Consider the following 25,577-nt stretch of genomic DNA (forward strand, 5'->3'; position numbering starts at 1 on the left):
CCCTTTCCCTTCCCCTTTCATTGCCTGCCCCCTCCCCCTCCATTGCCTTGCCCGCGCCCGCGCCCGCCCCCGCCCCCGCCCCCGCCCCGCCCCCCCCATACCCCTCCCCGTGCCTACCCAGCGGCGCAGCGCGGCCCCTTTAAGCCCGGTGACGGGGCGGGGCGCGGCTGTGGAAGCGCCCGCTCACTGGCGGCGTCTTTCCCTTTGCGCTTGGCGGGGGGCGGCGGGCAGGCCGGAGGCGGCAGAGGCGGCGTTGGCCGCGCTGGGATGGCGGCGGCGCTGCGGGTGCAGAGCGACTGGAGCCGGGCGCTGAGGTGGGCGCGGCCCTCGCCGTCCCCTTCCCCCGCTCCCTTCTCTGCTCTCTTTCCTCCGGCTCCGCTCACAGCCGCTCTTCCTCTCCGCAGGAGGGACGAGGGTGAGGCCTGGCTGAGCTGCCGCAGCCCTGGTGAGTGCTGAGGCGGTGTGGGGGGGCTCAGGGGGTGGCGGGCTGGGGCGAGAGGAGGCACACGGGGACACAGCACGGGCAGTGCTGTCAGGGACCGCAGAGATGGTTGAGTCCCGCCCCCTGCCATGGGCAGGGACACCTCTCACCAGCCCCAGCTGCTCAAGGCCCCATCCAACCCAGCCTTGGACACCTCCAGGGAGGGGGCAGCCACCACTTCCCTGGGCACCCTGTGCCAGGGCCTCACCACCCTCAGAGGGAAGAATTTCTTCCCATTATCCAATCTAAATTTCCCCCCTTCCAGTTTAAACCCGTCCCCCCTCGTCCTGTGTCTCCCTGCCCTTCTGAAAAGTCCCTCCCCAGCTTTCCTGTAGCCCCTTCAGGGACTGGAAGGTGCTGTAAGATCTCCCCAGAGCCTTCTCTTCCCCAGGCTGACCCAGACCACCTCTCCCAGCCTGGCTTCACAGCAGAGGTGCTCCAGCCCTCTGATCATTTCCGTGGCCTCCTCTGGGCTTGTTCCACCAGTCCCATGTGCTGCTTACGTTGGGGACTCCAGAGCTGGATGCAGTATTCAAGAAATTAATTAGGTTTTTATCTAGTATAAACAGGGCAAGTGAATAGTTTTCAACTCTGTGCTCATGTTTTGTTCTAAAATCTGTCTCTAAGGGCTAAATTATATGAAATGCTCCAGGCTGGGTTGGTGTAAAGAATTGCAGCAAAATTCCTTTCAGGTCCAGCTGAATCCATAACTTTTCCTTGTGTTTGTCAGGTTAATCAAGATCTTACTCACTTTTACAGTGCTAAACCCGAGGTTGAAACTAATAGCATTTACAGGATCCTAGAATCCCCTGGGTTAGAAGAGACCCTTGAGTTCACCGAGTCCAATCAGGGCCTGGTCCACCTCTAGATCATGTCCTTAAGCTCTTCATCTACACCCCTTTTAAATACCTCAAGTCTGGGGCTTAAGGGGGTGGAGGGGTGCTGTGGGTTAGGAGAGATGAGGGCAGTTGGGGGGCTGTGTAAGAAGGAGTGAGGGCGGTTGGGAGTGTTTCCTGTGTCTCAGGGAGGGCTGAGGGTGGTTGGGAGGGGTGCCCTGTGGTTTGGGGCGGGCTGAGGGGAAGATAAGCTGGGGAGGGGGTGGGGTTGAGAGGTGGCTGAGCTGATGGCTGTTCTCCCCACAGGGAAGCCCACCCTGTACGGCAGCTTGACCCGCCGTGGGCTCAGCACTGAGGGCGTCCCTGACATCGCTGCTTCCGAGGGCTTCGTGGTTGGGGAAGTCACCGAGGTGCTGGGGTGGGCTGGGGGATCGGTAACTGCCTTCTGTGTGTGAAGGGGTGGTACTGTTATACCAGCCAAAATAAGAGCCTAAAACTGTTTCCCAGTTCCCTGCATGGATTATCCAGCTGTCCTTGGCACCTCGCCTGTGCTGGGTCCTGGAGCTGGTCCGTAGCATCCGCTCATGAGTCTCCCTCTCTGGAGGTATTCAAGACCCATCTTGAGTTCCCAAGGTGAACTCAACTACAAGCCCCAAGCTGCTGTTCCCAGACTGCCACTGGTCACACACAGCCAAACTGGTGAGGTGGAACAGGTCTGGAACGAGGTGTACAGGGAAGGCAACAGCTCCCAGCAAAACAAAGTATATGGAGCAGGAGATCACCAGTATCTTCTCATGGAAGAACTTTTCCTGGTGAGGGTGAGGGAGCCCTGGGACAGGCTGCCCAGGGGGGTGTGGAGTCTCCTTCTCTGGAGATATTCCAGCCCTGTCTGGATGCCGACCTGTGCGCCCTGTCCTAGGGAGCTGCTTTGGCAGGGGGTTGGACCTGATGATCTCCTGAGGTTCCTTCCAACCCCTGGGATTTTGTGATCATGCTGGGGTCGTGTGTCCCATAATCTTAGCATCTCCTGACTTAGAAGGGACCCACATGGATCATAGAGTTCAACTCCTGGCTCTACACAGGCCCAGCCAACTCCTGTGGCCATAATGGCCATCACTTCCCACCCCAGGCTTTGTGTCTTGCAGCAGTAGAACGAAGCAAGCCCAACACTCTGCTTCATCCCTCCTCAGGCTCTTGAGAGACCACAGCCAGGTCCAAACCACAGTTCCACCTCGACAGCCTGACGGCCCTTCTAACTCTTCTTCTTCCCTTTTCTTCCCTCCTCTAGAAAAGCATTCTCATTTCTTGTCCACATGAAAATGCATCCACAAAGTTTCTGGCTCCTTACACAACTTTTTCCAGGATTCATCAGAAAAGTGTAAGTAACCTTGTGAAATGAGGTGGGGGGGAAACACATGGGACTGACCCCGAGCTTTCGCAGCGTGTCTCAGGCGTGTTGCATGCTTGGTCTGAGGGTTGACCAGCAGTGTGACTTCATATTTGAACTGGGTCATTAAATGTTATAGGATCAGAGAAACTTGGGGAAGTTGCTTGTGATTGGGAAAGCTGGAGAGCTGGGCAGGGAGAAACCAGGTGAGGTTTGATAAAAGCAAGTGGAGAGTCTTGCACTTGGGAAAGAATTGTACAGGCTGGGGGTGAGCTGCTGGAGAGGAGCTCTTCAGAGAAGGACTTGGAGGTCCTGGTGGGTGACAGGGTGGCCATGAGCCAGCAGTGTGCCCAAGGAGGCCAATGGGATCCTGGGGTGCATGAAGAGGAGCGTGGCCAGCAGGTCAAAGGAGGGGATCATCCCCCTCTGCTCTGCCCCGGTCAGGTCACACTTGGAGTGTTGTGTTCAGTTCTGGGCTCCCTGGTATAAAAGGGACAGGGATCTCCTGGAGAGAGTCCAGAGGAGGGACACGGAGATGATGAAAGGCCTGGAGCATCTCCCCTGTGAAGAAAGGCTGAGTGAGCTGGGGCTGTTCAGCCTGGAGAGAAGCAGCCTGAGAGGGGATCTGATCAATGGTTATCAATATCTGAAGGGTGGGACACAGGGGGACATGGCCAGCCTCTTCTCAGTGTCTGTGGGGACAGGACAGGGGGCGATGGCTTCAAGTTGGAAGTTTCTTGGGGTCCCTTCCAACCCAGACCAGTCTGTGATTCGATGATTCTTGTCCTTGTGTAAGGGTGTTAAGTGTTAGAAGAGCGTTACCAGGCTGGAACTGTGAAGCCGTGGTGATGGAAACTCTGCGAGGTGCTTTAAATCCCCCCAGCAGTGTATGTCTGGGGGTGACAGTAGCACCCGGGGATGTACTTAGCAGGTCTCCCCCAGCAAGGAATTAGGCTCTGGAGCAGAAAACCCTATGTAGGAGGTGACACAAAGCTAATGTTTGGTGTTTCCACCCTCCTGCAGGTTACCTGTCTCGACATTTCCAGCGGCGGTGGGCTCGGCGTGTCAACCAGCACAGATGGGACCATGAAAATCTGGCAGGCTGCAAATGGAGAAATAAGAGTAAGAGCATCTAGCTTTGATGTTGTGTGTTGGCTGTGACCTTAACAAAGTCCTTTGACCATGAATTCAGTCAGGCTACCCATACACTGTGGCCTAGGGAAGGTGGGAACCTGACTTTTGATTGCAGAGCTAATTGAAATTATCCACCTGGGAGGTTTGAAGTTCAATCTCTTGGAAAGCCTGACTGCTCCCAAGGGAAATGATGGCTGGCAATCCAGAGGGAAATCCCAGGTTGAAAACGAGAAAGGGTGGTTAGGAATGACAGCTCCTAACCTGTGTGCTGCAAGCCCTGAATTGGCTTCTGCAGTAGAGAAGAGGTGAGGAAAAAGACTCCTGCCTGTGATGAATTAACTGGGTCGTGGCTAGAAACACCGGTTACTGTGGTTCTTGTGCAGCTTGACCTGTCAGCTGCTTGTTTAGCAATGGATAAAGACATTTCACCCGTTCTTAGAACCAAATGTAGCATCCTTTGCTGTGTAATTAGCGACTCCAGCAGTGGAGGGAGGCACAAAGTGGACCTGCCAGCTCTGTGCCTGCCTCAAATTGAGATGAGTTCCCTTGCAAGAACCCAGACCCAGAGGATTTGAGCTTAATCCACTGCCCACGTGTGAACACCAAGTTTTAGAATCCCAGACTGATCTGGGTTGGAAGGGACCCCAAGGATCACAGAGTTCCAACCGCCCTGCCACAGGCAGGGCCACCAACCTCCAGGCCTGGAGCTACACAAGGGTGCCCAGGGCCCCATCCAACCTGGCCTTGAACACCCCCAGGTACAGGGCACCCACCCCCTCTCTGGGCAGCCCGTTCCAGCCCCTCACCACTCTTTCTGGAAAGAACTTCCCCCTAATATCTAATTTAAACCTCCCCTCTGTTAGCTTTAATCCACCCCCCTTGTCCTGCCATTAATTACCCTTTTAATAAGCCATTTCCCCTCCTGTTTATCTGCTTCCTTTAGGGAAGGGAAGGCTGCAGTGAGGTGCCCCCAGCTCCTTAAGTCTCTCTCCGTAGGGGAGGTGCTCCAGCCCTCTGATCATCTCCATGGCTCCTCTGACCCCTCTCCAACAGTCCCACATCTTTCTTGTGTTGGGGCCCCAGCTCTGGACACAGGACTCCAGCTGGGGCCTCCCGAGGGCAGAGCAGAGAGGGACAATCCCCTCTTCTCCAGTGTCACAGCTCAAGAGTCGCTCTGTGTAAGGGTGATAACAATGGAACTAGCACGTAGTTCTTTGTTTTCCAGAGACTGTTGGAAGGCCATGTGTATGATGTGAATTGTTGCAGGTTTTTTCCATCGGGCCTGGTGGTTCTGAGTGGAGGAATGGATGCCCAGCTAAAGATCTGGTCAGCAGAAGATGCCAGCTGCGTAGTAACATTTAAAGGTCACAAAGGAGGTACAGAGTGCTCAGGCTTTAAATACTGCTTCATCTGCCATGTGTATAACTGTTTTGTGCCTGAGGGGTAACGGTCAGTCACCAGCCTACTGGAACAGGCTGCCCAGGAGGGGAGAAGCCTCCCTTGTAAGGCAAGACAAGACAACCCCTTTTTCCTTTTTCTCCTTTGGGTTTTGGGGAAATATTTTGACTCCTCCAAGTCTCAGGATGTCACCATGTGAAGATGCCCTGGCTGCAGGGCTAACCAAGGGTCAATAAAAGCTGGGACTTGGCTACAGAAGCCCAGCCAGAGGTAGATTTTGAGTGGCATGTGGTCAGGGCTGTGGGCTTTGGCTTCTGCCCCCTCAGAAATCTGAAATGCGTTTAAAAGATGTGCCGGTTCTGAGGATAAACCTGGCTGGACCTGTGTGGAGCCAGGAGTTGGACTCGGTGATCCATATGGGTCCCTTCCAAGTCAGGAGATTCTGGGATAAACAGCTCTAGGGTGAGGCTGAAGGCCACTCTCTACAGGGCGATGACAGGAAGAGTTTCATCTAGTGCAGTCACTACAGATATTTCTATTTGAGTTCTGGGAGCTTGATAGAATCACAAGGCTGGAAAAGACCTTAAGATCATCAAGTCCAACCATTCCCATCCTAAGCACAACCATAACCCTAAGTACCTCATCTACCCTTTTTTTAAAACACCCCCAGGGGTGGAGACTCAGCCCCCTCCCTGGGCAGCCTGTTCCACAGCCCCACAACTCTTCCAGGGAAGAACTTTTCCCTCCCATCTGAGCTGACCCTGCCCTGGTGCAGCTTGAGCCCATTTCTCTTTGTCCCATCTCCTGTCCCCTGGCTGAAGAGACCATCACCCACCTCTCTGCACCCTCCTGGCAGGTCAGTGGAGACACTGAGAAGGTCTCCCCTCAGCCTCCTGTTCCCCAGGCTCAACACCCCCAGCTCCCTCAGCTGCTCCTCAGATGATTTGCAAAGCATCAATTAAATCCTCTAACCATCATTTTTCAGATCCAGACTCAACATCCCCATGGTTAACTCTTTTGGGGATGTTAGCAACTGGAATGAACTGTGCTTCTGATGTTGCTGTAGCTGGATGATGTGGATGCTTCTTGCCCCACACAAGCCTTAGCATGATCCAGAGTTGGGCTGGGCTTGGACTTCTGTCCAAGTTAGAGGCTGATTTTGGAGCTGGAAACTCAGCTGTGATATCAGCTCAGTCTGAGGCAAGGTGTTGCCAATTATTTTACTGGTGATTCATGAAGTCACAGAAGCATAGGGGTTGGAAGGCACCTCCAGAGCCCATTGGGTCCAACCCCCCTGCCAAAGCAGCTCCCTAGGACAGATCACACAGGTCGGTGTCCAGCCGGGGCTGGAATATCTCCAGAGAAGGAGACTCCACACCCCCCGAGCAGCCTGTCCCAGGGCTCCCTCACCCTGACCATGAAAAGTTCTTCCATGATACTGGTGATAATCTGCCTTTGTGCCAGGTGATGGCTCCTGCTCCATATGCTTTGCTTTGCTGGGGGCTGTTGCCTTCCCCGTACACCTCGTTCCAGACTTGTTCCAGCTCAGCCAGTTTGGCTGTGTGTGACCGGTGGCAGTCTGGGATCAGCACTTTGGGGCTTGTAGCGCAGTTCACCTTGGGCAATGAGCTGCTGCGTCTGTCCGTCTTCCATGCTGTCTGTCTGACTGTGGCCTTTGCCTTGACACAGGTATTTTGGACACTGCCATTGTGGATCGGGGAAGAAATGTCCTCTCCTGCTCTAGGGATGGCACCGTGCTTCTCTGGGACTGCGGGAAATCCTCCTGCCTGGGTGTCATCGCTGACTGTGGCTCTCCTGTCAACGGCATCGCTGTGGGTGCTGCTGACAGCTCCCTCAACCTGGGCTCGCCTGAAAAAGCTCCTAGTAAGGATCTTGCTCTTAAAAATTCATATTTCTTCTCCTAGCCCAAACTGCTTAGGTTTGTCACCAATAATGCTGAGTGTGGAGCTTGCTTCTGTGCCCCTCCTATCTGGGGAAGGGACCCTGGGTGACCAGACCAGAGCACTCTGGTCCTGTGGAGGAGTTGAGCGTTATCAAGCAGGTTAAGACCGATTGAGTCTCTCTAATTGCTCCTGGGGTGTCTCAGTTACTGTTACACAGCCAGGGAATTTGAGTATTATAAAGGAAAAGCTTTATGTGGAGTGAACTGGAGACACATGGCTCTTTCCTTGTGGTGGTGTGGCTCTGGCTGGAGGCCAGACATCCACCAAAGCTGCTCTGTCAGTGCCCTTCTCAGCTGGACAGGGGGAAAATAGATATTGAGGGGCTCAGGAGTGGAGATAAGGGCAGGGAGAGATCATTCCACAATCAGCGTCAGGGGCAGAACAGACTCAACAGGGAATAAAGGAGAGAGACTCTAATTGATGGCACTGCCCTGCACCCCCAGTGACACCAGAGTTGGGTGATGAGAAGTGTGGCCAGATCTTAAAGCACCTCCCCCCACCCCTCCCTTGTCAGCAGACTGAGCTTTAGCCAGGATTTCACTCCCTTCTTCCCCCCATTGTGGAACGGGGAGGGTCAGGGACTGGGGGAATGGGGATTTGGGTCAGTTTCTCACGAGCTGTTTTCCTTCCTTCTTAGCTGGGGAGGGAGGGATGGGGGCATTCCTCACCCCCTCTCCCTGCTGCACTGTGGGGTCCCACCCACAGCAGACAGTCCTCCAGGAACTTCTCCCGACATGAATCCTTTCCTGTGGGGCTTGAGCTCCTCACCAAGTGCCTCAGCGTGGGTCCTTCCATGGGGAGCCGACCTTCAGGCCCACCCAGACTGCTCCAGCCTGGTCCCCTACAGGGTCACAAGCTTCCCTCCCTCCCACCCAGCAGACCTGCTTCGGTGTGGGTCTGTCTGTCCACAGGCTCCAGGTTTCACTGCCAGGAGCTTGCTCACACCTGGGATTCCTACGGGGTCACAGCGCCCTTCAGGTGTTCCCACCTGCTCCAGCACGGGATCGTCCATGGGCTGTAGATGGGATCTCTGCTCCCTGTCATCATCCATGGGCTGTGGGGGGACACCCACTCCACCATGGGTTTCTCCAGGGGCTGCAGGGGCATCTTTCTCTCCGGCACCTGGGGTGCCTCCTCCACCCTTCCCTGCCCTTGGTAGCTGCACAGCTCCTCACATCTCCACTCCCTTCTCTGGGGGCACAAAGCAGCTGCTTGAGGGTTTGTTTCTCCTCACTGTGGTTCCCAGAGGTGCTGTGACCATCGCTGATGGGCTCGGCCTTGGTCAGCAACGAGTCCGGCCTTGAGCCATCTGGTGTTTGCTCTGTGGGGCCTGCAGAGAGCTTCTGGCTGCTTTTTGGCAGCCCCCCTTCTCCATGAGAACCCAGCCACCCAAAACTGTGAGACTCAGGGTACAGAGTTAACACCATTACGGGTTCAGCTGTCAGGTTTGGGTATCACCAAGGCTCATTCCGTCCCCCGCTGGAGTGAACTGATGTCTTTGTCAGGTGACCGTGAGGTTGGGACAGAAGGGAAAGTCCTGCTGCTGGCTCGAGAAGATAAGAAGCTTCAAGGAGTGGGACTGCAGAGCAGGCAGCCGGTAAGGGGACTCTCAGAGGTGTTTCCCTGGGGAAGGTGCTAGAAAATCTGCTCAGAGGCATCAGGCCTTTGGCTTCTGTTTCCTTGGGTTGGAAGCTGTGGGTTGTGTGGCTGCCCAGAGCACTGGGCTGAGGAATGAAACCAGGTTCAAAACAACCCAGATCAGTGAGGTGGTTAGTGTTAATCCTGTTCCTTTCCCCTGGTGAGGTCCCCCCCAGGCCACACAACGGGACAGAGCCAGGCCAGGTGGTGGTGGGGAGCTGATCCACCTGCCTTTGGGCTTGTGTGCTCCCCAGATATGCTCTAAACGAAACACCAGTACCACAAAGTGGTGCTGTCTGTGCTTCCCACTGGCCAGATTTATTTGAGAGGGGGGAGGTTAAGGATTAGGAATTGGCTCTGGAATTTAACCCAGGTACTGGGTTAAATGAAAGGCTCTTTAAACACTGGCCAGTAGATGTCACCGTGAGTGCAGGAACCGCAGGCTGCCTCCTGCATCCAGAGTGGAAAGCTGCTCTTGGTTCTGCCTGGTGTTTTAACCACGGTGTGAAGGGAACCTCAGGTGGTCAGCAGTCCATTGCTCTCCTTTTGGAGAGGGAAGATGGTGGTGAATGGAGTCACAAGTGGTGTTCCTCAGGGGTTGGTCCTCCAACCCACCCTCTTTAATATCTTCATTGATGATTTGGAGGAGGGAATTGTGTGCTCCTTCAGTAAGTTTGCAGATGACACCAAGTTAGGGGGAAGTGTGGATCTGGCAGAGGGTGGGAATGCCCTCCAGAGGGACCTGGGCAGCTTGGATCGATGGGGAGAGGCCAGTGGGATGGAGTTCAACACGGTGACACGACGGATCATGACGTGAGGAGGTCTCCCCTCAGCCTCCTCCAGGCTGAACACCCACAGCTCCCTCAGCCACTCCACGTAGGATCAAATCTCAGCCTTTTGGCTAAGAGTGTAGTGTCTCTTCTTATCAGTTTAATATCTGATACGTCCTTGATGAGAGGGTTTTATATTAAATGAATTTTTCGTCTTGGGAGTTGAACCCTGAATTTGCCTGTGGCAGGGGGGTGGGAACTTGGGGTCCCTTCCAACCCAGACCATTCTGTGATCCTGTGATTTGCCCTCCAGCCCCTTCCCCAGCCTGGTTGCCCTTCTCTGGACACATTCCAGGACCTCGGCGTCCTTCTTACGGTGAGGAGCCCAGAACTGGACCCAACAGTCGAGGTGCAGCCTCACCAGTGCCCAGTCCAGGGACACAGGATCATCGAGTCCAACCCCAGGATCCAGGAGCATTTCCTGACTGCGCCGTGTCTGCTGACTTGGCGAGACTGATCCTGGAGACCTGTTCTCCTGCCCATCTTGGAGCAGGGCTGAGGGGTTACTAACCTGGCTCTGGGTTTGCCAGTTTGTGCTGTGGCTCCTGGAACTTCTGGGTGTCCCGTGGCCTCATCTGTCAGTGTCTGACCCTTGCATTTGTTCTGTGTCCTCAGGTGTTCCTCTTCATCGGATCCGATGCGTTCAACTGCTGCACGTTCCTCTCTAGTACCTACATCCTAGCAGGGACTCAGGATGGGAACATCTATCAGCTGGATGTGAGAAATATTAGGTGAGTGTGTGCCAGGAGCTGGGAGTTATTGAACAACCAACATGATCTCCTACTGGAAGGCGACCTGCTCAGTAAAAGGATCATATAATCATAGACTGGTCTGGGTTGGAAGGGACCCCAAGGATCATAGAGTTCCCACCCCCTGCCACAGGCAGGGCCAACAACCTCCAGGCCTGGATCTACACAAGGTTGCCCAAGGCCCCAGACCAACCTGGCCTTGAACACACCCACGGATGGGCCACCCACCACCTCTCTGGGCAGCCTGTTCAAGAGGGCAAGGTGTGGATGTTGTCTACCTGGACTTAGTAAAGCCATTGATGCTGTTTGTTAGGGCACTCTCCTGGAGAACCTGGCTACTCAGGGCTTGGGTGGGCTTACGCTTCACTGGGTAAGAAAAAGAGCTGGATCCCCGGGCCCAAAGAGTTGTGGTGAATGGAGTTAAATCCAGTTGGTGGCCGGTCACAAGTGGTGTTCCCTGGGCTCAGTTCCCAGACACTCCTGGGTGATCACTGATCACACCCCCACGTCCTGCAGATGTTCCTCCTGTTATCTTCTAACCCTGAGCTCGTATTCACGCATTGGGGTGGGCTCCTGACTACAGCCTGTAACCACCTTCCTTGTTTCTTCTCCTCCTTCTAGTGCTCCAATCCAGGTGATCCATAGATCAGGAGCACCAGTGCTGTCGCTGCTCCCATACCGAGACGGATTTATCGCCAGCCAAGGTACCTCAAGTGTTCCCCTCTTCCAGTAGAAATTGTAGAAGCAAATTGAGGAGCTTTGTGCTCTTCGTTACCCTTTTACATATAAGCACAGTCTGTGTGGGCAGTGTGTCCCTGGCAATGAGTGAGGGGATGTAGCTGTGTTACATGGCTGCTGTTGGCATCATGAGTTCCGTTCCTCACCTTCCCTGTGTTCCTCCAGAATAGGGTCTGAGGGCGCCTCTCGGCTGCTAGAGCCTTTTCTCATCTCTCTGACATCTTCACAGCATGTTTCCCTCTGTACCCTGTGATCAGTGACCCTGTACTGGGCATTGGTGAGGCTGCTCCTCCAGTGCTGAGTCCAGTTCTGGGCTCCTCACCATCAGAAGGACATGGAGGTCCTGGAGCAAGTCCAGAGAAGGGCAGCCAGGCTGGGGAAGGGGCTGGAGGGCAAATCCTCTGAGGAGTGGGTGAGGGAGCTGGGGGTGTTGAGCCTGGAGAAGAGGAGGCTGAGGGGAGACCTTCTCAGCGCCTCCACTGACCTGCCAGGAGGGTGCAGAGAGGTGGGTGATGGTCTCTTCAGCCAGGGGACAGGAGATGGGACAAGGGGAAATGGGCTCAAGCTGCACCAGGGCAGGGTCAGCTCAGATGGGAGGGAAAAGTTCTTCCCTGGCAGAGTTGTGGGGCTGTGGAACAGGCTGCCCAGGAAGGGGGCTGCGTTGGACTTGATGAGCTTAAAGGTCTTTTCCAACCTCAGGATTCTGTGCCCAGGCCTTTTCACTGGGCCCACTGGAGCTGTCTGTAATTAAGAGCGTGGCTCACTTCACTAATCGCCCTGTTTTCCTTCCTCTGGCCAGGCGATGGAACCTGCTTCATCATTCAGCAAGACCTCGATTACATCCTGGATCTCACAGAAGCGGACTGTGACCCTGTGTACAAGGTGAGGGATGCTGTCTTATCACCCCAGGTAAGGGGTGTAGGGAAGCTTGATGCCAGGTAGCAGGCAGCTGCCCTTATCTCAGGACTTGGCAGCCTGCACCTCAGGTTCCTTCACACAGTTGCCTTTTAAGCTGGTTTCCCCCCCTCCCCCAAATAATCTAAATATTTGGCATAAACAAACCCTCTGGCCTCTTATCTGCATCATGCAGGAGCGATACCAAAGCAGCAGAGTAGCTTGGTTGTTGGAGCAGCTCTGGCAGAATTAACTGAGCTGTGAATTAATTGTGCTTGGAGGATCCTTGGGGGTAGAAGCAACAGCTGGCTGGGCACTGCTGCCTCTTCTCTTGCCCCCTGGTGACTCGGGACCCAAAAGCAGGCCTCTGGCTCCTGTGTTTCCGGACACCCCGCTGCCCTTGGGAGTGTGACACGGGTTCCCTCAGCTCTCAGCTTGGTGGTGCCAGTGGAAATGTGCTTTTGGTTTTAACCCACAGAATCACCAGGTTGGAAAAGTCCCTTAAGCTCAGGGAGTCCTGTCCTGTGCTGACCCAGATCTCTCAGTACCTCATCTCCCCATCTGTTAAACACCCCCTTGGGATGGGGACTCAGCCCCTTCCCTGGGCAGCCTGTTCCACAGCCCCACAACTCTGCCAGGGAAGAACTTTTCCCTCCCATCTGAGCTGACCCTGCCCTGGTGCAGCTTGAGCCCATTTCCCCTTGTCCCATCTCCTGTCCCCTGGCTGAAGAGACCATTGCCCACCTCTCTGCAGCCTCCTGTCAGGTAGCTGTAGGTGCTGAGAAGGTCTCCCCAACCCACTCCAGCTCTGCCAGCCAGTTTTCCCCCTTCTAAGTACCACTCCTGTGGAGGCTGAGATCTGACCCACACAACTCCTTGGTGTCTCACCCCCTTTTTGCATTTAACAGAAGAACCTCTGGAATCAATGCCAGAAACAGGCTGTTAGCTGTCACTTGAGCAGCAACTCTCCTTAAATCCCACTCACTTTCCCCTCCCTCTTTTTCAGGTAGCTGCTTGGGAGAAGCAAATTTACACGTGCTGCAGAGATGGCATAGTGAGGAGATACCAACTTTCTGACCTTTAGTTGCCTGGATCAGTGTGGAGTTGCACCAAAGTAACTCTTCCAAGCTTATTTTCTGGGGTGGTGTGTTTGAGGTGCGTGTGTAGAAGCTTCTGAGGCCTGTGGAATCTTCTGAGGCCGTTGGGATGAGCGGGCTCTGTACAGCTGTTTTTGGGGATGTTTCTTACTGTGGGACAACTTTGGATTTTTTTTTTTTTTTATTGAGTGGGAGAGAGGGGCTCTGAGGTGTCAGGGAGGGTCTTGTGCTGCCACACATCTTCTCACTGCTGGCATGGGGCGTGGGGGGTGTGTGTGTAAAATAATAAAATATATTGGATGTGGGGGTGACCTTATGGCAGAATGGCCTGAAATAAAGCAACTGCTTTAGTAACACCATGTGGGAAATACATTTTCACAGACTCACAGAACTGCAGGGGTTGGAAGGGACCTCCAGAGCCCATCGGGTCCAACCCCCCTGCCAAAGCAGCTCCCTAGGACAGGTCGCACAGGTCGGCGTCCAGACGGGGCTGGAATATCTCCAGAGAAGGAGACTGCACACCCCCCTGGGCAGCCTGTCCCAGGGCTCCCTCACCCTCACCGGGAAGAAGCTCTTCCCCAGATTGGTGTGGAACTCCCTGTGCTCCAACTTGAGGCCATCGCCCCTTGTCCTGTCCCCACAGACAATGAGAAGAGGCTGGCCATGTCCCCCTGTGTCCCACCCTTCAGATATTGATACCCATTGATCAGATCCCCTCTCAGGCTGCTTCTCTCCAGGCTGAACAGCCCCAGCTCACTCAGCCTTTCCTCGAGGGGAGATGCTCCAGGCCTTTCATCCTCTCCGTGTGCCTCCCTCCTCTGGACTCTCTCCAGGAGCTCCAGGAAAACTCATTTTAAAAAGCCAAAGTGTTTTTAAAAGGAAATAGAAAGAACCCGCGGGCGAGGCGGGGCCCGGGGCGGGAGGGCAGAACTGCCCCTGCCGTGCTGCCCTGCGCGGCCCGGAAGCGCCGGGCTCCATGGCAACGGGACGCCATGGGGCAGAACTACTACGCCGTGCTGGGCCTGGAGCGGGGGGCCGCGGACGCCGACATCAAGAAGGCGTGAGGGGCTGCGGCCTGGCGGAGAGGGGAGCCCCAAGGCCGGCCGGCGCTGGGGGGGTGCGGGACGGGGGTGTTGGGGATGGGGGAAGCCCCGTGTGTCTCCGCAGCAGGGCCCTGAAGTGGGAGGTGGGGAGGAGGGAGGGGCCTGGGAGAAGCGGCAGGGCCACAAATCCTGGGAGAAGGAGGGAGGGAGCAGCCGGGGCTGGGGGTGTCCTGTCCCCGCGTCCCCGCCCCCCCAGGGCTGGCTGGCTGCAAGGCTGGCTTTTCCCTTCTTTTCCCCTCCATAGCTATCGGAAACTGGCCTTAGAGAATCATCCATTCAAATGCAAGGAGCCCTGGGCACCGGAGAGGTTCAGGCAGCTGGCAGAGGCCTATGATGTGCTCAGCGACCGTAAGTGTGGGGACAGTCCCTGCCCCTGGGTCTGGGGGGGGGGGTGGGCCTGGCAGTGAGACGCCTCTGCTCCGGCCAGAGGTCTAAGCCCCCTGTCATTAGCACCCTATGGAGGTGGCATCAGCCCTTGAGCCCCAGCAGCTGGCAGCTCTTCCTGCTGCCATCCCACTTGGAGAGGGATGGAAGCCCTTCTCCAGCCTCTTCCCGATCACAGCCTGGATCTCAGGCTCTTCCCCTGCTGTGGGAGACCATGGCCGGTGCTGACTCCTCCTTGTTCCCTAAGCCATGAAGAAAGGGATCTACGACAAGTATGGAGAAGAGGGTCTCAAAGGTGGCATCCCCTTGGAGTTTGGGGACGAGAACCCCTGGAGCGTGGGCTACGTGTTTCACAACAACCCTGACAAAGTCTTCAGGGAGTTCTTTGGTGGAGACAACCCCTTTGCAGGTAGGTGGGGGTGACACTCTCCTAACACATGAGCATGTGGCTGTGAAGTTTAACAGGGGCAAGTGCTGCATTCTGCCCCTGGGAAGGGGTGACTCTGGCTGCACACCCAGGCTGGGGGATGAGACACTGGAGGCCAGTCGTGCTGAGAGGGGTTTGGGGGAGTCTTGGTTGATAGCAAGTTACCCTTGAACCAGCAGCATGTGCAAGCAGCCAGGAGGGGCAACCACATCCTGGGGTGCTCTGACTTGACCTGTGTGGAGCCAGGGGTTGGACTCGATGGGCCTTATGGGTCCCTTCCAGCTCAGGAGGTCCTGGGATTCAAAATAAACACACTCCTAGGGAAAGACCACTTCAGCTGGAGCGGGAATGTGGTCACAAGCAGAAGGAGATGAGAGGTTCCTGTTTGCCTGGCATCCTTGGGGTGCTCCGTGATAAGGAGACCCCAGGGGACTCCCCGACCTCTGGTCAGAGTGAGGTGACCCCCTGCTCTGCTCACTCACCCAGAGTTCTTTGACAAGGATGGCTCGGAGCTGATCCTGCCCTTCGGAGGGCTGCGAGGAAGAGGAGCGATGAAGCAAGACCCCCCGATCGTGCGGGATCTCTACCTCTCCCTTGAAGACCTTTTCCATGGCTGCACCAAGAAGATTAAGATCTCCCGTAGGGTGGGTGGAGGTGGGGAGCTCAGCAGGGGGAGGAATTTGGGTCTGGACTCTGGCTGTAGGATGTTTTGGTGGCAGAACCTGAGGTTTTAGAGCTGGTCCTGCTCAGGGGGCTTGGCAGACCCCGGCACTCCGCATCTGTGCTGTGCCACAGAGAGGAATCTGAACCAGACTGAGCACAGATGCTGGAAGGATCTGAGCTGGTACCCTCCTCCTCTGGCTGGAGATGGGGAAATCAGCAGGAGGGGATGATGTAAAAGCTGATGGGAACAAGGGGCTTATTTTGGAGAGGGGACACAGCATTACCTGGGCAACCACAGACTCATTTTCCCTTGGGGCTGCATCTCCTTCGTGCTGTCAGCAATCTGTATCCCTCTTCCTGCTGTCACCATCTCCTGGTTCCAGCCCTGAGTGTCTCCTGCTCAGTCTGACTCCATTTGTCCCTGCCATGCTGTGGAGTTGGAGCCACCCTCACTCTCCTCTGCACCGGCTTGAACGCAGCTGGATGAGCAGAGCAGCTGTGACCCCCTCTACGTGCTGTCCCTCAGGGTGTCACAACCCTGAGGAGCAGGACTTGGGGGTACCAGTGGGTGAGAAACTGGCCATGACCTGTCACTGTGCGCTGGCAGCCCAGAAAGCCCCCCCTGTCCTGTGCTGCATCCCCAGCAGCAGGACCAGCAGGGCTGGGAAAGGGGGATTCTGCCCCTGTGTTTGGGGGTCCGCAGGACAAGGAGGACATGGAGCTGTGGGAGCCAGTCCCCAGGAGCCCCAGAGATGATGGGAGAGCTTGAGCCCCTCTGCTCTGGAGCCAGGCTGGGAGAGCTGGGCTGGCTGAGCCTGGAGGAGAGAAGGCTGCTTCTGGGGAGAGCTCCCAGCCCCTTCCCATCCCTCAAGGAGAGCTGGAGAGGGGCTGGTGCCCAGGGCAGGGAGGGCCGGGCCCAGGGAAATGGCCTTGAGCTGCAAGAGGGCAGCTGGAGAGGGGATGGGGGGCAGAAATCCTTCCCAGGGAGGGGGGAGGCCCTGGCACAGGGTACCTGGAGAAGCTGGGGCTGCCCCTGGCTGCGTCTCAGGGTTCAAGGCCAGGTTGGATGGGGCCTGGGGCACGCTGTGCTGGTGGGGGTGTCCCTGCCCGTGGCAGGGAGGCACTGGGGGGGAATTGGAGGTCCCTTCCAAGCCAACCCAGTCTGTGATTCTCTGAGCCAGCTCTTCTGATCCCCTCATCTCCCCCAGGTGATGAATGAAGATGGTCAGACAAGCACCATGAGAGAGAAAATCCTGACGATCGAGGTGCAGCCGGGGTGGAAGCGGGGCACTCGCATCACCTTTGAGAAGGAAGGAGACCAGGTAATGGTCATGGTGGGAAGTTCTGGGCCGGGTTTCCTCAGGACCAACCATCTCTCCAGGCCATGGGCACTTTGTCACATGGCTCCCAGCACAATTCCCTGGTCCTGATAGAAAACCATTTGGTTTCTAGCAAACCATCCCCAGGTGTCTTTTCAGTTTGGGTTTTTCTCCCCTTAATTTTAGGGCCCAAACATCATCCCATCTGACATCACCTTTGTTGTCCAAGAGAAACTCCACCCGAGGTTTCAAAGAGTCAACGACAACCTCACCTATGTCAGCACCATCACCTTGGGAAAGGTAAAGAGCCAAGGGAGGCAACGGGGCCAAGCCCAAACCTCTGCTTTCCCTCTGGGGCTGCAGATGCAGCTCTGAGTCCCACTCCCGTGCCTTGCAGGCCCTCATCGGCTGCACGGTGGACGTGAAGACGCTGGACGGGCGGCTCCTCAACATCCCCATCAACGACATTGTGGAGTAAGTGCTGCTGGGCAGATGGATGGCTGGGCTGGGTGGCCAGATGGGGCCTTTCTGCAGAGCTCGGTGGCCAAGGAGATGAACAGGCGCTCGGGAAGAATCACAGAGTCACAGAGTCACAGGGTTGGAAAAGCCCTTAAAGCCTCAGCCTCCTCTTCTCCAGGCTGAACACCCCCAGCTCTCTCAGCCGCTCCCCAGAGGATTTGCCCTCCAGCCCCTTCCCCAGCCTGGTTGCCTATTTCTGACACAAGCCAGGATGCCATTGGCCTTCCTGGTCACCCGGGCACACTGCTGGCTCATGGTCAGTCACCCACCACCCCCAGGCCCTTCTCTGCCTGACAGCTCTCCAGCCAGTCTCCCCCAGCCTGTAGCACTGCTCGGGGTTGTTCTGTCCCATGTGCAGCACTCCAGCCTGTTCAGATCCCTCTGAAGAGCCTCCCTACCCTAAGGCTGATCAACACTTCCTCCCAGCTTAGTGTCATGACCTCAGGATTGACCTGGAAAAAGGTGGGAAAGGCAGTGAGGTGAAGGCTGGGTGGTAGAGCCCACAGGGCACGGGACGTGGGGATGTGAGGCTGGAGGAGGACGGGCTGTCAGTTGAAGCTGGAGGAGCAAAGTGACCTCCAGAAACCCCCTGAGAAGCGTGCATGGGGCTCTGTGCCGTGACACGTGGCTGTGGGCTCCAGGCCAGGATTGTCCTGTGGCTCCTCAGCCCCTTCCTTTGCTTTGCAGCCCCAAGTACTGCAAGGTGGTGCCAGGGGAGGGGATGCCGCTGCTCCACGACCCCAGGCGCAAGGGCGACCTCCTCATCTACTTCAACATCTGCTTTCCCAAGAACCTTACAGCTGAGCAGAAACTGCTCTTGCAAAGGGCTCTCCTCTCCTAGGGGACAATGTCCTTCCCCTTCCCCTCTCACCAATAAAGTGCTGGAGCCAGCACTGTCACAGGCCAGAGCTGGGTGCAGCCCTGGGATCCTTGAGGCTGTTTCTCCTGTCTCTCAGCTCCACCTTGTTTTCCCAACATGGTGCCAGCCTGCAGCAACCCAGAGGGTGATGGAGGATTCTTGTGGGGAGGGGGGGAGCAGGGGGGCTTGCAGTACTCCCAGCACAGCTCATGCATGAGGACAGGGAGGGTTTGGGCGTGCGGGGATGGCAAGGGGAGTACTGGGAGGTAGGGGAAAAGATTTACTCCAAGCCTCGCTGTAGCCATGACAACGGTTGGGCTCTGGCAGATGTGATCCCTGAGGTGCCTCCAGGATGGTGGCGATGGCCTCAGGCGTTGGGCTCAGGAGGGGACCCCCTGCCCATGGCCATTGGGCCCCATTTCAGCTGCTCATAGGTGAGGAATGTCACAAGGCTCCAGGACCTGAGCAGCAGGAACCTTCCAGAGTGTCTGGGCTCAGGATGTCCTGTCCCATCTTCCTCCACTCCAGCAGCAGCTGCGTTTTGGAAGAGGATGGACAAGGGTGGCAAACCCCTTGTAGAAAGCCTCAGGGTCCGCCCCCTCCCCCCTCCCCCATGTTGGAGCAGGGCCAAGGCGCTGCAGCTGCCACCGTCCCCATCCTGCCCTGAGCTCAACTTAACCACCTCCATGGGGGGAGGAGGCAGCAATGGTTTTTGGGGTGCCTGCTCCCTGGTTCTCCCTGTCCATGGACACGGCGGGGGGTGACAACTCAGTCTTGGGGTGGAGAGAGGGGTGGGGGCTGTCTGCTGCAGGTGCCACGGCCCCCACAGGAGGCAGGGATGGAGGTTGGGGTGCCCACCTGAAGGGATGAGGGGTGTGGGTGAGGCCTGGAAACCCCTAGAACCCCACTTGGGGCTGGCGGGGCAGGGCAGTTAGGAGAGAATTGGGGGACTCCCCAAGGCAGCTGGAGGGGACAGGGTGCTCCACAGGGAGAGTGGAGGGCTGGGGCGGGGGGTCTGACACAGGATTGGGGTGTCCCAGGAGCAGACACAGAGCAGACCCTGTGCAAGGACACAGAGAGGCAGGGGGCTGGGGGGTGGGCTGGGTGTGGCCATCGCTGTGGCATCAAGGCTGCACAGCCCACTTCAGGTGACTGGTCTCTTCTAAGGGCAGTGGGGGTGCCTCCCACCTGGAGTGGGGGGCAGTCGCTCTTTGCGCCCACATGTGGCAAGTCTGGCCAGGGACTTGCACCTCTGGCTGCAATGTTTTTCCTTTTTCCCTTCCCCTTCCCTCTTCCCCTTCCCTCTTCCCTTCCCCTTCCCCTTCCCCTTCCCCTTCCCCTTCCCTCCCCTTCCCTCACCTCCCTGCCTCTCCCCTCCCCGCCTCTCCCCAGTCATCCCCTTTCCCTTGGCCATTCCCAGGGGCACACCCAGGGTTGGGAGAACACCTCTAAACCCCCATGAGAGGCACAGGAGCCCCAAGCTCTGCTGTGACCAGGCCCCATAGGGGCAGTTTATTGGAAGCAGCAGGCAGGAATAACAGGAATCACTGTGGAAAACGCTGGGAAATGTTGCTTTTGCAAATTGAAAAGGGTTATTGTATTTTCTGCAGAAGAATTTAGGATATATAGAAACTCTTGGTAACTGAACAAAACTGAACTTTATTGGTGTACACAGCTGTAACAACAATAGAAACCAGCCACAACCAAAACCAAAACCAAAACAACAAGAGCTCCTCACAGTGCATAGAATTCTATCATGCGGCATCGTTCACACATCGCCACGGCATCTGCAACCCTGCGACAAGAAGCATGGGGCCTCTGCCTAGAAGGAAAGCGATAACAGAACAGGAAAACCTTGATTCTTTCTAAACCAACTATCTGAGTTTGAAGAGACCTCTCAGTCTCAGCAACACCCACCTCTCTGGTTGCTGCGGGAGGTGAAACCGCACATGTTGGGTAGGCTGTGATGACCTGAAAGTCTAATAGCAGGGGAACAACACACCACTATAGCCATAGCAAGGACATTGTCCCTGCTGCCTGGCTAGAGTGCTGTAGAAAGGAAGCTCACGCATACGTGAATCCAGTGAACCCAGTATTTCCACCATGATGATGGTGCATGACAAAAAAAAGAAGACTCCAGCCGGTTTTGACCAGGCCTGGAGACCCACCTAAAGCTTAATTTGCTAAGTAATGGGTGATGGGGTGGGAAAGCTGTGGACTTATATCTCCACATTGCTGAAATGTTGCATTAAGACACTTGTAAAGGGTTAAGGAAGACTTGCTAACAGGATAGCTTGAAGTGCCACAGTGGTGACCTCCTATAAACAATGCCTCCCTTGAACGACTCTGCCTCACTGATAAAGAAGAAACACCAAGTGGGACATAAGTTTGAGCCTAACACCATATTTTAAGTAACTTACACACTCAAGGACTATGTGCTCTGTGGAAATAAAATGACTTGTTTGACAAGTTCCAGTACCCCCCTCCTCCTTATCTGTTCATGAATTCCGTGCTTGTCTCTAATGGGTCACAAATGCAGGCAAAGCATTTCATTGTAACTAGTTCAAGCTCCCCCTTGTCCTTGAAGGTACACAAAACCTGCTGAAACCCAACTTGGAGTTGGGATCAGAGTCAAGGGGTAACTGAGTCTGCTCAAGACCGAAGGTTACTTGCGGTGAGGAAGAGGAGCCATCTGACTTCATCTCCACGACCCTCAACAACCACCATCAAACAGCAGTGCGCAGGCGCAGTGGGGAGGAGTTGATGGAAATCACTTCTTGGAACTCATTTTAATACAAAGCAGGACAGGTTATGAATATGTATACGTGTATCAGGTAACCTAATGATATTTGAATAAGGATGTGGTATAAAAGTGCTACAAACTGACCACAGCTGTGCCTACTTCGTTAGGTCACCTGCTCTTGCAAGAATGTATAATAAATTACTGTTTCACTAATGTGTCTACCTCAAGTCCTTTCTTTAGGACCATTGGCATTTCCCCACTCTCCCAAGCCTGGGGAGTTTTGATTCCTGCTTCTCAAGGCATCACCATCAGGACGAGCCGACAATCGGGGTAACAAAAGCAAGGGTGGAAATCAAAGCACCTTCATTCCTTCATGGCAAATGTAAGACCGTTGCTCCAGCAGGATTTTCCCACCTAGCGACCTGTCCTCAGAGATCAGTGGAGGATGGGTGAGAAGAAAAATGCAAACACGTACGGCAACGCCTGACAGATACTCTCCCAGCTTTGATAGCCTGCAGGCTCAGGCGCCTGCTGACCAAGAGGCCTTTAACAGCCTCCGGTGTCTTTTCATCTACTAAATGGTCTAACAATCTTTAAAATCCACAAGAGCTTTCTACACCTTCAAGTTCTTGCCATTAGGACTTCCCAAGGCATTTCTTGTGGACATGTCACCTGAAAATGTATTAGATGACACATTCTACCTGAAAGGAACAGCAAATCTTTTCCTCTTCACCTTCTGCAGATCACTCAGGAGTTTAAAAACCTAACACAGGCCCTCACCTCTTCACCAGCTACAAACTCGGTTAAGGGAAACGTTCTCAAGACCTCTCATCGTGTTTTCACACTTCTCTATCTTTTCCAGCTTTCCTAAACCCTGAGACCAGCACTGAAGAGTGCTGAAAAGAGAGATCTACAGAGACTACCATCTACGGTCCCTTCCCTTCCCAGTAAATTCTACAGTGCAGTTTGCACGTTGGTAACTCCTGAGCATCACATTTCTAACTCTAAGGTCTTGCTCCTCAACAACAGACAGTTACAGCTTGGGTCCTCCTCTTTCTCTCCCTTGCACATCTCACCATCAGGCCAAGGGGGATGGAGTGAAGCTGAAGAAGGGAAGGGTTAGGTTGGATATTAGGGGGAAGTTTTTTACAGAGAAAGTGGTGAGGAGCAGGAACAGGCAGCCCAGAGAGGTGGTGGGTGCCCCATCCCTGGAAGTGTTCAAGGCCAGGTTGGGTGGGGCCTTGTAGAGCCAGTCCTGGAGGTTGGTGGGCCTGCCTGTGGCAGGGGGTTGGAACTTCATGATCCGTGGTGAAGTGCTTCCCACTCTTGGTCCCTTCCAACCCAGACCATTCTATCATTTGATGAGTCTATGATTCTACTTTAAGAGGACTTGAACCTTAGGAGGTCAACCTGCTTCCACCAAACAGCTAAGACATCCCTGAAATCAGCTATGTATTCTACTAGCAATAATTGAGAGACTGGCATAACCAGTGTGCATGTCTTGTAAGCATAACCACCTGAGCTGCTGCCAGCCTCTCTACGTGTGCTTCACAAGGCCTGGGGGTGACACTGCGAAGAACAAGGCGAAGAACACGTTTCCCAGCTCCTGATCTGCCGCTGGCTTTGTGGCTGGGAATCCCCTGGGTCACCCCCCATCTGCAATGTTGGAGCAATAAATATTTTTCTGTTCCTAATGCTGTGGTCCATCCATCCATCCATCCATCCATCCATCCATCCATCCATCCATCCATCCATCCCCCAACCTTTCCCTCTATCCCTTCCTCCCTCCCTCCCCTGGTTGGGGTGCGAGCACCTTAGTGCCCGACCCCTGCGAGCACAAGCTGGCCTCAGGCACCGCTGGCACCCCCAGAAGTGGGGTGGAGGTGGCTGGTATCCCAGTGGGTGTGCTGGTGCCTGGGGATGTGGGTGGGCTCGGACCGGGGCCAGCAGCACCCACAGGGGACCCTCACCCAGGCCCCCTCATGCTGAGCAGCGTCTCAGGGGCTGCAGTGGAGATAGGCCCTGAAGCCCTGAGGCTCGACCCAGAGGCCCTGAAGCAAGGCTGACCTCTAGATGAGTCTCACACCCCAGCACCGTGTTCCCTCCACAGCGGTCGGGATGCCGCTGTCTCTCTCTTCACATCTCTCTCAGATGGGCTTTCACCAAGGCCCGCTACTCCTTCCCCGAGCCCTGGCCCGGTGCCATGGAGGAGCTGGAAGCTCTCAAGCCATCGCCAGCCCTCCAGACCCATCAAGATCCTGAGGGACTGGGGACAGAGCCAGGGCCAGCCCTTCACCAAGACTTCCCACTGGATCTGCCACTGGAGACTGACCAAGAGCAGGGCCATGGACAGGTCTGGGACAGGCCATGAGCAGCACGGACATGGAGCCTTCTCCTAGCAGACACCCAGCCATGGACATGGACAAGGAGTAGCTGGTCCTCGAGGTCATCCACACTCTGTGCAGCGTGGAGCGAGAGTGCTACAAGGAGCTACAGGCGTCTCTGGTCCTGTGGCAAGGGGCTACAAGGGGAGCCTGCAGTGTGATCCCACTTGGGGATCCCTCCCTCCAACCAATAGGAAGAAGGTGCTTGGCCAGATGAGTCTGCTGAAGCCCAGGCTGTGTCCCCGGTGTCTTGGAGAGGAGCAGCCAAGGCTGGACAAGGCTGCAGGGGAGGACTCAGTGAAGCAGGAAAACACATGTGATCCCCTGTGTGCCCAGCACCGCCATAAAGAATACCTGCTGAACAGCCACCAAGGCTGGGGAGTTTTGATTCCTGCTTTTCAAGGCATCACCCTCAACTTGGAGTCCTGTGCCTGTTGTGATTTTTGGCTGGCAGCCCCTGTACCCAGCTCCCAAGGAGATGCCCTCAAAGTTTCTGCCCCCGGGGAGATGCCGTGGGCAGCCTGTCCTTTCCAGCCCCCCCAAATGCCTTTTTCTTTTCTTTTTCATAGCTTTGTTCCATGGAGGCAGCATCAGAGCAGCCTCTCACTCCTGAAGAGCACCTTCCCCACCCCCACGCGGCTTCTCACGAGAGAAATTCTGCCTTCCCCGTTCCCCCCTCCCACCCCAATCCTCTCCTGTGGAACATGAGGTTATCACGCTGGAAGGACGGGATGCCATGCGGAGGGACCTGGAGAAGTGGGCCCAGGGGAACCTCATGAAGTTCCACAAGGACAAGTGCAGGGTCCTGCCTTTGGGTCAGGGAAATCCTCACTGTCAATCCAGGCTGGGAGAGGACGTGGTAGAGAGCTGGTGAGAGGTGTCCCTGCCCATGGCAGGGGGTGGGACTCAATGATCTTTGAGGTCCCTCCCAGCCCTGAGCAGTCTGTGACCATTGCTGGAAAAGCTTTGGGACAGCACAGGGAAGGACACAGAGTAGAAATCCGTGGTAGGGCTGTTGCAGAGCCGAGCCTCAGCTTGGGTACCCCAAGCGCTCCCAGTTTGGGCTATTTTGGACCAGAAACACCCATCTGTGCCCAGAAGCATCCCCTCCCCCTGGTGGCACAGACAGAAACGAGCCCTTTGGCCACCAACAGATTTAATTCCCCAGTGCTGCTGCCAGAAAATCGGGGTCAGGGGGGTGTGGCTGCCCCCCACACCTGGGCCACTGGGGGTGGGCTGGGTGACAGCACCAGCACCAAAGGTCCCCAGTGATTTCAGTTCCCAGGTGGTGAAACAGGGTGGGCTTGGTGTGAGCCAGGTGCTGCTCCACGGGGCTGGGTGTCACGCTGCCGGCGTGCCATGCACTCGCCGAAAGCACGGACCTGGGGCTGGCAATGGCGCCAGTCCTGCCGCGCCGCCATGCAGTCCTGCAGCTCCCGGTGCTGCGCGGCGCAGCCCGTGCGTGAGATCATGGCGTCCACTGGGTCCTCCTCCTCAGCCTTCTCCAACAATGGAGGGTTCCTGGCCTTCGCTGAGCCAGGCTGGAGCAAGGAAGCAGGGTTTGGGGTGCTACCTTCCCCTTCTTTGTGGGCACCAACCCGCCCTGCCCCTGTGGGTGTCCTCATGCAACCCCAGGAGGAGCTCAGCACCCCTCACACCCCATGCAGCCTACCGCCCACTCATGGGGGCCCAGAACCTTCCCAAACCCACGGGTGCCTATCTCTCCTACTCCCACCCATGGGTGCTCAGTGCCTCCCCCATGAATCCCATCCCTTAGTATTGGCTTTAGAAAACAGAGAAAAACAGAGAGAAAGAGAAACAACGGAAGAGGTGCTGCTCTGCTTGGAAAATCTGGGAGTGTGGTACACGGAAAGGGGCTTCTAGAAGAAAAGGGGGGATGAAATACCAGAATCTTGATGGGTCTGGAGGGCTCACGATGGGTTGAGAGCTTCCAGCTCCGCCATCGCACCAGCCAGGGCTCCAGGAAAGAGTAGAGAGACACAGATCTGGTGTCCAAGAGGGAGCCCAGG

General features: G+C 55.8%; 2 protein-coding genes across 2 annotated transcripts; both read left to right on the forward strand.

Annotated features, from left to right (window-relative positions):
* Nucleotides 1-267: 267 nt before the first annotated feature.
* LOC311199181 (proteasomal ATPase-associated factor 1-like) lies at nucleotides 268-13,502 on the forward strand (the record flags this gene model as incomplete). The annotated part of the gene is made up of 12 exons (XM_084273240.1): nucleotides 268-314; nucleotides 405-445; nucleotides 1,624-1,727; nucleotides 2,606-2,695; nucleotides 3,728-3,826; nucleotides 5,064-5,214; nucleotides 6,926-7,120; nucleotides 8,706-8,797; nucleotides 10,284-10,399; nucleotides 11,039-11,121; nucleotides 11,955-12,037; nucleotides 13,056-13,502. The coding sequence occupies 12 exons, from the start codon at nucleotides 268-270 to the stop codon at nucleotides 13,131-13,133; spliced, it is 1,179 nt and encodes a 392-aa protein (XP_084129366.1). The 3' UTR covers nucleotides 13,134-13,502.
* Nucleotides 13,503-14,138: 636 nt separating this feature from the next.
* LOC311192685 (dnaJ homolog subfamily B member 13-like) lies at nucleotides 14,139-18,459 on the forward strand (the record flags this gene model as incomplete). Its single annotated transcript, XM_084265233.1, has 8 exons — nucleotides 14,139-14,206; nucleotides 14,494-14,597; nucleotides 14,881-15,042; nucleotides 15,547-15,704; nucleotides 16,932-17,045; nucleotides 17,229-17,342; nucleotides 17,440-17,516; nucleotides 18,249-18,459. The coding sequence occupies 8 exons, from the start codon at nucleotides 14,139-14,141 to the stop codon at nucleotides 18,400-18,402; spliced, it is 951 nt and encodes a 316-aa protein (XP_084121359.1). The 3' UTR covers nucleotides 18,403-18,459.
* Nucleotides 18,460-25,577: the final 7,118 nt, after the last annotated feature.

Source organism: Gallinula chloropus (genome assembly GCF_964237585.1).
Source record: "Gallinula chloropus genome assembly, chromosome: 1".
In the NCBI taxonomy this organism is placed as follows: domain Eukaryota; kingdom Metazoa; phylum Chordata; class Aves; order Gruiformes; family Rallidae; genus Gallinula; species Gallinula chloropus.